General features: G+C 37.5%; 1 protein-coding gene across 2 annotated transcripts; it reads right to left on the bottom strand.

Moving 5' to 3' along the window:
- On the bottom strand, nt 1,373-10,644 carry LOC109835651 (potassium channel AKT1-like). 2 transcript variants are annotated; one of them, XM_020403627.1, is made up of 11 exons: nt 10,300-10,644; nt 5,642-6,007; nt 4,545-4,602; nt 4,143-4,460; nt 3,778-4,023; nt 3,601-3,699; nt 3,403-3,435; nt 3,117-3,302; nt 1,676-1,745; nt 1,551-1,607; nt 1,373-1,448 (listed from the first exon to the last, which is right to left on the bottom strand). In XM_020403627.1, exons 1-10 carry the CDS (start codon nt 10,413-10,415, stop codon nt 1,579-1,581), a joined length of 1,521 nt encoding a protein of 506 aa, XP_020259216.1. In that variant the 5' UTR covers nt 10,416-10,644; the 3' UTR covers nt 1,373-1,448; nt 1,551-1,578. The 2 variants fall into 2 exon arrangements, 1 of the variants encoding a protein (XP_020259216.1); XR_002245639.1 differs by lacking the exons at nt 1,373-1,448; nt 1,551-1,607 and adding an exon at nt 2,131-2,215 and having other exon boundaries at nt 1,668-1,745.

Here is an 11,260-nt window from a genome sequence, read left to right as displayed (position 1 = left end):
AGTTCAAGCACTGCTTGAATTTGGGAGGCATTCGCACTTGTTAAGTGGCCCCTTTTGGGGCATTATTTGCAAGACGGGTGAAAACTCACTAGTTATGGATGTTTGAGAATTCAATCCAGGTTGGAGCGTGTTCGCATTCTTATTTGGATCTCGACTTGTTGTGGATTGAGTCCGTTGTCGTGAATTGTTTCACGGTGTCCTGGACGCAACAAGTGAGACATTTGGATTGGATGGTGTCGGCTCAGTTTTTGGAAAACTTCACCGAGGTGGAGATTGTTGGTCAAAAACATCAAGCCACAAAAGTGTAGGTAGCGTGTTGACAATGACAGTGCTTGGTTGAAAAATTGAGTGCTAAATGAGAAACAAACAAGAATGGCCGCAGTTTTTTGACAAATATCCATCAGAAGAAGTAGAGGGGTTAGAAGAAGATATCACGAGTTGAAATCTTTTGTTTGTCAAATAAAGAGGCCAGTTTTGTTTTTCTTTTGCTTGTCAACAAACATGAGGTGTGATTGGTGGTCTTATGAAGCCTATAAATCCCTTATCCTCTCTGATATCAAAATAATCAACGAACAGAGCTTGAGAGACAGAGAGTGAAAGCCACACGAGAAATCTGTGAGCTCTTAATATTTTGTATGAGTGTTGTATGTTGAGAAAGAAATATAGTGATACACCTTCTTGCCGTGGACGTAGATCAATTTGATCGAACCACGTAAATATTGTGTTTGTGATTGTCTCTCTATTTCCTGGTTCTGTGTTTAAATTATCCTGGTTCTGTGTTTAAATTATCCTAACAAGGTAGCTACCTAAGATAGCTACCTTAAAGATTCATAGTCTATTCAAATCATGCTTGAAGGATGAAAGGATCATTTAACGCATTGATTAAATTTTATGCATAAAAGTTTGTCCGTATATGTTTCATCAAGACAAATGGTGTGCATCATATCAGATGGGAACTTTACATATGCTGGGGAACAATAAATAGCTACTCTTGTAATGTATAAGAGCATCTCCAACAGCTTCTCCATTTCCTACTTTTGAAGAATTTAGTTAGGATTTTGGCCCAACAGATTCCCCATCTCATTCCCCAAAATAGGGATGGAGGAGAAAAAATGGGGAAACTTCCCCAAATCTGCAGCATTCTCCAAATTTTTGGAGGAAAAAAGAGATTCTTCAAAATGGGGAAGCTGTTGGAGTTGGTGTAAAAATTAGTTAGAGAATATGACTTTTGCTTCCCCATTTTGAAGAAAATTTTGGAGAAGCTGTTGGAGATGCTCTAAGTACTGATTAACTCCAGAAACTCATATATAACATTATAACTCATGAAATCTTGTAAAACCAGAGGGAGATTTCCAGATTGCATGCCTCATACCTATGCTATTGGGATTTGCTCCGTACTCAAGCAGAAGACGAGCAGCATTAAAATTTCCTCTGGAAGCCGCTATGTGCTGATTATTATGTAAAATTTGAAAGAGAAAATATTTACTTCAGGATACACTTTATATGGAAAATGAATAATCATAAAGAATGTTAAGAAGTAAATTACAAACCAGCGCTGTGTGGTTAGTACTGTCAGATTCATTTGGATCCAAACCCCGTTTCAGAAGCTGTTCCAGTATCAGATCATCTCCTCTAATAACAGCACCACATAATGTGAGAGGTAGATCAATCTGACCTCGGGTCAACATGCTCTCTACCTCATCAAGGATTCTGCCCGTTCCGTAATCCTTGTGCTCTTTCAAATACTGTAATCCAATGGGGAAAAAGAATTACAAAAAGAATTTTGCCATCAAAATTATGAAATGAAATAAAATGGCTCAGCTTTGGATCAAGATTTCTTGATCTGTTATGATCTTTGTCAATATAAATATATGTAACTGAGATATTTATACATAATTGAGAGCATTTTTGTATGAGGAAAAACCTTAAAAGTTGAAATAATAAGAAAGCAAGTACTATGTGGAAGAAAAAAATTGTCTAAAATGCATAACATACTTCCAAAAAATGCAGATCCATAAGAAGACAATACTTTCTTAAATGTCCAAACAAGTGCAGTGCTTAACCCAATTGGCTGCGTTAGATGGAAATGATTTTGAGCTTTATCTCTTGTCAAGGGAATTTTAAACAGACCTTTAACCTTTCTGCTCAATTTTCTTTCTCTTGGCAGAAGTACAGACCCCAGGGCTTAGTTTGTTGCAGGACGATCTCAGTTTAGCTGAAACCACAAATAAAATTCTCTCAGTCATGGCTGGCCGAAACATTTGACATTGTTGCAGAACTTTCACATGGTTATGATTCTATACCTCTTCTTTGTATGTCTCAGGTTGTCATGGGCCAAAATTCTGCCTTGTAACTAACGTTTATCATATCGTCTTGAGAAAACAATGCAAACAGAGAGGGAAGGGTAGGACAAAGAGAGAAGATGAGTACTATCGAGATTCTTTGCGAGGTTCAACGGAAAAATAACTTTATATGTGTACTTTAATTTTAATGGTCGATTTTCTTGCTTCTTCATGTGGCTGTAGGCAGTTGCTTAAAAAACATAAAATATGGCTAAACATAAACTTTGGCTTCTTATGTTTAGCTTGTAATTGGTTATTATCTTTTGAAAGAATCTGGTTTTTTTTCTGTCCTCAGGATTCTCTGAAGTCTTCAGCTCAAGAGTACAGAAGACCTTTCAAGCTATCTTTAGAATGGGTGAAGAAGAGGCAGTGTTCCACTGGTGCTTTGAATTTTTTTTTTTTTGCTTCTTGAAAAAATAAAACTATTTTCAGGCAAAGAACCATCTCTCACCGCCCTCTGGTAGAAGAAATGTGTTTTCACATGATTTTATGCATATCATACTCTTCAATTAATTAAAATGTTGAATATCCTCATTTAATCACTAATCAGAACTAATTAAGTTCCTATCCTCTGCAGATCATGACCATTTAATATCATATGCAGTGCAGTGCATAAATTAGCAATTGTGCATTGTGCCAATAATATATACCAACTTCTACAGCCTTACACCATACGGCCTATAAATTATATTCATAGTGGAAGAGAAAAATTGAAAATTAAATGCTTGCTAACATGTTCCAACAAACATACGCCAAGAGCATTCAGTTACGAACCTGTAATAGATTGCTCATAATTATAGTTCCATCTCCAACATTCGACTGCACTATACTAAGGAATGAAGTACGATTTAATCGCAACAGCTGACACAACTTCTTGGTGCGGGCTGTTAGCAGCTGTGGTTTATAGCAGAGCACGCCAATCTCTCCAAAAATATCACCAGACCTGGCCTCTCCAACAACCTGTAATGGCAGAAAGTTTAGGGTTAGCACATGCAATATATCGAGATAATAAGCTTGACGACCATTTTGACTTTTCAACAGTAATAACATGAGAACTTGCCTGTTCAACCCCGTTCTTTTCATCTATCAAGTCCTGCAAGGATGGTCAAGAAGTCAATCTCAGGGCACACTGGGAATTGGATTAAAAATGTAAAAACTTAAAGTAACCTGCTAGAACTAGTAAGTACTCAGATATATCCTATGCCTAAATTGGATGATACAGTTTAGTTTTTTTTTTCCAGGAGAAATATTTTCTTACCACAGAACCAGTGACTAGTATATAGAAGTCCGTTGGTGCTTCGTTCTTCAAGATCACATCCTCCCTTGGAGGAAAATACTCAGCTTTCATTTCTGACACCTGTAAGTAACAAATCCAAAAGGTGAGGGATAAGCTCCTGCAATGGAAACTGAATGTCCGTAGCACTTGGAATCATACCAGTTGGAAAAGGATATCGCTAGAAACACCGCGGAATAAGTAGACCTTCAAAATAAGATTAAAAAACAAGTAATGAGAAATGCTAGATCGGATGGCCTTAGGCAGGGCATCAAGGGTTTCTTGGTGTTGAAGGCCCTCTGAGTCAGTCCTAAATTTCAAACACAGGTGAGCAAGCATCTGATCTTGGAGTCGGTCTGGTAGCTGGTTTCTTTGTGCGAAACTTGAGGCTGCTTGGATTGTATCCCTCTGCATTTCAAAACGCCTATATGTTAAATAATGTTATCGCTGGATTAAGAAGTTAAAAGTTATAGCTAAGCTTTAGTCTTCAAAAGAGCATAGGAGAGATAAGGCGGAAGGATACTCACAAATTTTCTTGTTCGGCTGGTCCCATGGACCACCAAATTGGTCATATTTCCAATCAAATATGATGTCAATCCTAGATTGAAGAGCATGTAAGCAATGTCAAAAACCATCTCCCGCGTATTCTGAGGATGCAAGTCTCCATATCCAACTGTTGTAAGAGTGGTAATTGACCAGTACATCGCAGTCACGTACCGAATCCACAAGCTTCTATGATGGAAATCAGGCATAGATGCTCCAATCCATGTCATTTTTGGATCTGGATACGTTGCTGCAAGTAGATAATAGAAGCAACCGGCACAGTGGACAGCAAATAGGGTGACCTAAAGCACAACCTTCTTATATTTAATGCTTGTACAATAGCAGAAAAAGAAGAATGTGAGATATCTAAACTGTAAAAAACTCACACAAATAAGTTTTGCACATCGAACCAAGAAGTAATTGAAGTTTCTGTCTTTCTCTAATCTGACAAATCAAAGGACAGAGCAGAAAACATGAATGAAATAGTTACAAAATACAGAAGTCAGTTCTAAGGAAACTAAAGGACCTTGCTCACCACATTTCTGTTTCTTTTTTTTTTCTAAACCTCTCTCTCCCTCTGAGGACAGTTAAAACATTTTGATATTCTGTCCAAGGTTTGCGAAGAAACAACATCCAGAAGGAAATAGAAGGTGTAGCTTTGGTTCGAAACCTCAAGAAAATTTCCTTTTTTCCCGATCTATTACTATTTTGTATTCCACAACCACTGATTTTCATAACAAAGGTGCTTGATTCACTATAAGCTGAAAGGTGCAATTACTGTTCTCCATTATGGAGGCATAAAGTATAAGATTTTCGTGAAAGAGAAATTTTATCTTTACCGCTCACTTTCAGCAACAACAAAATTTTATCTTTACTAGTTCTACTTTCTTATCTTTAGTCGAAGCTACCTCTCACTTATTATGTCTCCCCTAGTTTTTCATCGTACTTTTTAGTATATTTCATACCATCCATCTTTAGAGACATGACGGCTACACTCATTTTTTGAAATTATTTTTTCTTAATTGCCAAGCCATACAGCATAGTTGATGATATAGCCGTCTTATACAATTGACCCAAGGGGTGGCAAACGGGTCAACCAGACCTATTAAATAACCATGTCAACCCGTTTATTAAACGGGTTACCCACCAACCCAAGTGACCCATTTAATTGTTTATAATATTCATGTACTTAATATAGAGTATACTTTAATTTTTAAAGACATCCAGGTTTTCAAACATAAAATAACCTCATCAGGTTAGTAAGGTGATTCTAAGGAATAGGATAAACGGCCGGAAGAATCTTAACAAGCCTACTAATGTCAGAATACACCAGTTATTCAGTAGAAAAGAAACAATTTACATCAAGTATCCAAAAGTAAAAAACATCATGTACGAACAGATTAAAAGAAATAACGCACACATATCAAACAAATTATGGGAGAAACATGTATCAAGTTAGCAATAATGAAAAAAGAATACATACCGAGCGAAAAGAGAACTAACTCTCCGAAGACGCCACAACCGAAGCATGTTGAAGAATCCATAATCGCGAACCTTCGGTGGAAGGATCTTGCGAGCAAGTTCATTTGGTATAGTGGAAATGAGATCCAGAGAGAACCAGCTGAATACATACTTCCTTGCAATCTGCCCGTGGTCGTCTATCAGAAGATAAGTGGCTCTATCAAGGTAGGCCAAGAAAAAGGTCAAGATGATATCTATGAAAAATAGAGCATTGACAATGTTGTCTGTAATGGCCAGGGCTCCTCTTGGTCCTTTGACAAACCCAAATTCAAATGGAGACACCCATGCTGTATAAACGACCAAAACAATGAGAAAGGTTTGCCAAACCCTGCGATAATTTGGAAAGAGAAATCAGTATAAGATACAGAATAAACCGCTAGAGTAGAATAATCCAAACATCGCAATTGTGAGTCCTTGTATTCCTCAAATCATGAGTAAGAGCAAGAAGAAGTTCTAGCAAAAGCTCCATCATTCCTTCGGTTGAGCTTGAAAAAGTCAAGAGATGTTCGCAGCAGTATTCAACACAAAACTAAAGCAGACCCATTGACAATGTATTTGACAATCAGGATATGAAGTGGACACTACTTAGTTAGTTTGGTAGAGTTAAAAAGAAATTAATTTGGCAGGGCGATGAAAGTGAAACGAATTGGAGGTATAGGCATCATCAGATGAGAACACAAATTTATTTTAATCTAAGATTTGCGAGCTTTGAATGATCCAAATTAACGGGTTCAGTACTTTTACAATTTGTGCATCCTCACGACAAAAGTAACACTTTCATAAAGGGGGCTGGACACATGAGATATCAGTGCCGCGACTATGATAATTTTTTTTTGTGGTGTATTTGGAGGATAGATTTAGTTGTAGATTTCCACCACAAAAAAACTAGGCATGCCAACCCTCGTTCATGAAATTCTAACACTCCTCCAGTTCCTACTTCTCAATTATATAAAAAAACCATTCTTTCGTTCCACCAGTCAACTCATCAAAATATTTACCGCCAGTTCAAAGGGTTAACACCCATCCTAAGGTGTAATTTGACTGAGAATTTTGAGATTTGGGCTTTGGACAAAATCAAAATTCCTCAAAATCTCAAACTTTCTAAGTTTTTGTTTAGTTGAATGAAAAATTGAATGCAGGGCCCACACTTCCCTTCCTCTTCAAATCTTAGAGAGAAGAGCAGTTTCGACATGGTAATTCGCGGATGTAACAACAAACCACATCACTTTATGTAGTGAACTTTTTGTTAAAGCAAATACAAAATTTGGGTTGAAATATTTGGTTCGGCTAGAGTTCTTGGTGTGCTTAGCATGAGGAACAACTTTTTTTGATAGACTTGTTAGGGTCCATTTAGTCCCATGCTAATTGAAGAGGGAGTCAATTCCCTCTCTCAGTCCCACTAACAGCTAGCTAGTGTTGGGATTGTGTTTTTGATTCTTTGTATAACTTCATAAGAATTAGATAGAGTTAAAGATCTATTATGATTTGGAGATTGAGTCTTATCATGATTACGAGTTTGTATCCTATTCTAATTAGAAAATTCGGTTAGGGGTAGTGTTTTGATTTCCCTATATATATCCTTCTATTGTTGCAGGAAAAATCAAGGTGAAGGAGAGGAGAGAGCCAATAATCTTGTAATCTAGGGTTAGCAGAGTGCGTAGCGTGATTCAAGAATATTGTGCAAGAGGTGAGAGTTTCGTAGTCTTTGTCCATGCAAAAGATTACAATATTAGGAGAGAGTTTCGTAGTATTTGTCCGTTCAAATGATTGTAAGGAATGAGTTTTAGAGAGAATATGAGAGTTGATAATGTTTGTAAGGTTGAGAGATTGAGAGACGAGAGTTGAGTGGTTCCTCTTGTAGTTCTCTATGATACATAGTGGATTTCTCGTATTATTGCCCTGTAGATGTAGGTCAAAGTTGATCGATCGAACCACGTAAATCTTGATGTTTTTCTTCTTGATTGCGGTTATTTTCTATCTTGTTGATTGTGAGTTTGGCTTTCGAGTTGCGGAGATCATAGTACGCGGGGGGACTAACTAACGAGTGGTATCAAAGCCATGATGATGGATCCGGGAGCGAGTTTGCAAGATAGACGTTGTAAAAAAGTGAAGATCGGTGGCGTTACAAGAATCAAGATGAAGAAAAAGAAAATGGAAAAAAGGAAGACTAATTTTTTTTCTAATCGAGGGTTTGGAGGCGGATTTCGACGATCCAAGAATTGATTCCTAGATTTTGGTGTGCTCTGAACGCGATGGTAGGGTCTGATTTTTTAGATTTTGCTTAGATTGATCAAAAAGTGCTGATAAGTTCTAATGGTGTAAAGAGACAGATCTGATGGTAGATAGAGTAAATAAGTATGTGACGGATGAGACTGGTGTAGAGAATCAGACGTGATTCTAACAATAAAGTTATCAACATATAATTATTCATAGTTATCGCGGGAGCCGGAGTTTGTTGGTGTGCAGCCTCATGGATGATAGTGCTAGTTTAAGTGGAGCTTACAAGCGGACACGACCGAGTGACATACATGTTGATGAAATAGTGGCATTGGACTTGTAGATATTGTAGGAAAATGAGTGCTCATATTCGGTCCAAGCCAAATGATGGAGGAGATAGAGGTATCCGACTTGAAGTATGGAGTAGGAGAGGTGCACCGATATAGTTTGAGACGAGTGATGCAGGTGGAGTACGAGGACAACAAGTGGGAGAAAGCTACTATCAAGTTCAGTTCGGAGGAGAAGCATGGTTGATTTACTTCTAATGTCAGAGGTAGCGAAGATCTTTTAGTGTATAAAAGAGAGGTAGAGAAGTTACGATGAGGCAGACAATAGCAAAGGTCACGTGATGTCCAAATTGGAGTGCAGGTGTTCTAATTAGGAGTGCGTGTGCTTTCGATTTGAAGTGCAAGAGAATAAAAGGCTCTAGCAGGAGAGACAAAATTCAAGACAACAATGATATATCTTCAAGATAGTTTGGGAATCAAATCCAAATTTTAGATTATTGGGATTGTGTCTTTAATTCTTTGTTTAACTTCATGAGAATTAGATAGGGTTAAAGATCTATCATAATTAGGAGATTAGGTCTCATCATGATTATGAGTTGTATCCTATTCTAATTAAGATATTTGGCTAGGGGTATGGTTATGGTTTCCCTATATAATATCCCTCTATTGTTAGAGAAAAAACCAAGGTGAAGGAGAGGAGAGAGCTAATATTCTTATAATTTAGGGTTAGCAGAGGGCATGGTCTCTGATTCAAGAATATTATGTGAGAGGTGAGTGATTCGTAGTCTTTGTCTGTGCAAAAGATTACAATATTAGAGAAGGTTTCGCACTCTTTGTATGTTCAAAAGATTGTAAGGAGTGAGTTTTGAAGAGAATATGAGAATTGATTATGTATGTAAGGTTGAGAAATTGAGAGATAAAAGTTGAATGGTTTCTCTTGTAGTTTTTCCTGATTCATAGTGGATTTCTCGTATTGTTGCTCCATGGATGTAAGTCGAAGTTGGTCGATCGAATCATGTAAATCTCGGTGTTCTTTTTCTTAATTGTGGTTATTTTCTATCTTATTGATTGTGGAGTTGGCTTCCGAGTTACGGAGATCGTAGTACGCAAAGGGACTAAAATTCTCCAACAACTAGGCCTCTTACAAATGGTATCAGAGTCAATCCCTCCTTCCCGAATGCAAGTGAGCTCAGCAGGTGGTGTCGTTGATATTGCAGCCTTCGCTTGGGACTAGTCCAGTGCAAAGCCAAAGAGGCGACATCGGGATTGTAGTGTTCGACCAAGACTAGAATAGTGCTCAACCAGTTTTCATGGGTGATAGGACTAAGGTTCCCTCTCTCAGCTAGCTATTTTTAGGAGTGAGTTCTCTTAGAATCTCTTAGGACGCAACTCACTAAAATAACCATACTTTTTCGTAAACTGGTTTCGGAAAGAACTAATTTAGTTATGGACCAAATTTCCCCTAATCCACAACTAAACCAGTTTAGAGGTCAAAAAATAAACTAAAGTAAACCGATTCACTTATAGACTAGTTTTTACTAATCAACGAAACAGCCTAAAAGATTGGGCTAGGTTCAAACCTCGCCCAATTATAGAGAGTTGCCAAATACACCATTAGATCTCTCAAAGATTCTCGAGAATTCCATGAAAACAAGGTATCAATCAACTCAGTGCTATTAATCAATCAATCAAATCAATACAATCAAACTCTCACACGTCAAGTACATCGTGTAAGATTAAAAAACATTAAAAAATAAACATGATAATAAAACGGCTCTTGATTTTAAATCCACTGTTTTGCTAATAATTCATTCACCCAGAACTCTCAAGCTGATTAATTTTGTGATAAAAATCTGTGTTAAAATACCTTTCTTTTTAGATAAACTGTGGAAAATACTAAAATATTAGTTACAATCATAAAATAGAATCTGGGTCTGGATGGGTTTAAAACTAAATCAGGGTAAAACGGGTTTATATTAAAAAAAAACAAAGGCAATAAACAACCACCTAAAAGTTAAAAGGTTTCACCATCAAAGTACATTGCACAGACCAAGAAAAAAAAACAGAAAAATAATCGGAAAAATTTCTATTTTTTAAAGGGCAATCACGTAATTACCGGTATCTCTTGTCGTAGGGCGATACGATGAGCCTGCGGAGCTTGATCCTGCGCTGGCTCCTCCCTCCGAGCGAGGGCAGCATGGCGCTCGAGATGCTGTACTGGCTCCCCTCCATCGAGANGAGAGATCCCTCTCGAGATCCTCCTCCTCCCGACCACGTGGCGCGCACATGATCGGCACGTGGAACCCGCCGACGACGAGGCGTGCCCTCTTCCTCCGACGATGATCGGCCATTCTTCGATTTTTTTTTTAAAAAGAAAAAACCTATTTTTTTCCGAATTCTGAAGAGAGAGTTGGGGATTTGGTTTCTTCTTCTTTTTTTGGGGGGTTTCTGTGATTTTTGGGTTCCGAGTTTTCTCTTTCTCGAGAGAACGAATGCGATTTGGCGGCGAGGAGGATGCGGTTTTATAGCGGCTCGTGGCCTGGTGGAAGTTGCTGAAAAGACGGATTTGCCCTTCACCATTTAAAATTAAATCCTATACTTTTGACGTTCATTGTACATTTGGGTGTGTTTGCCCGCTTAAAACTGGACTATAAATTGTTGTATCACTTAAAATAAGTTTCACGGAGTTTCCGAACACACACTTAGTATATTATAAAAGATATTTAGAAATTTAATAAAAACTTATAATATTTATAAGCAATTATGTGTCCTAGACTTCTTATTCATTCTCAAGAATTCTATAAATTGTTCTTCTAAAAAGAGAGAGAAAATTACTTTAACTATATATATATATATATATATATGAGAAATATGGAGAACCTTGGTACCAAGTTTTTTCATTGAACTTGGTAGTGAGGTGGTCAAATCAAGACCCTACATCATGCCTCGGAGAGAGAGAGCCTCAATTACTATTCACCTACTTTAAAAAAGAGGTTCCATCTCCGAGGCATGATGTAGTCCTACGTTCCTCCGAAATTTTTCTTCGCCCTACTAACTTTACATAATAGTACAGGTAA

Source organism: Asparagus officinalis, chromosome 3 (assembly GCF_001876935.1).
Source record: "Asparagus officinalis chromosome 3, Aspof.V1, whole genome shotgun sequence".
Lineage (NCBI taxonomy): Eukaryota > Viridiplantae > Streptophyta > Magnoliopsida > Asparagales > Asparagaceae > Asparagus > Asparagus officinalis.
This window is presented reverse-complemented; position numbering and strand designations above follow the sequence as displayed.

Coding starts and splice junctions, on each gene's coding strand:
- LOC109835651 (XM_020403627.1), bottom strand. CDS start 10,415: ATGGAGGGGAGCCAGTACAGCATCTCGAGCGCCATGCTGCCCTCGCTC. Junction 4,024..4,142: donor CCAGCCGAACAAGAAAATTT/GTGAGTATCCTT, acceptor TTTGAAATGCAG/AGGGATACAATCCAAGCAGC. Junction 3,700..3,777: donor GCGATATCCTTTTCCAACTG/GTATGATTCCAA, acceptor TGTTACTTACAG/GTGTCAGAAATGAAAGCTGA.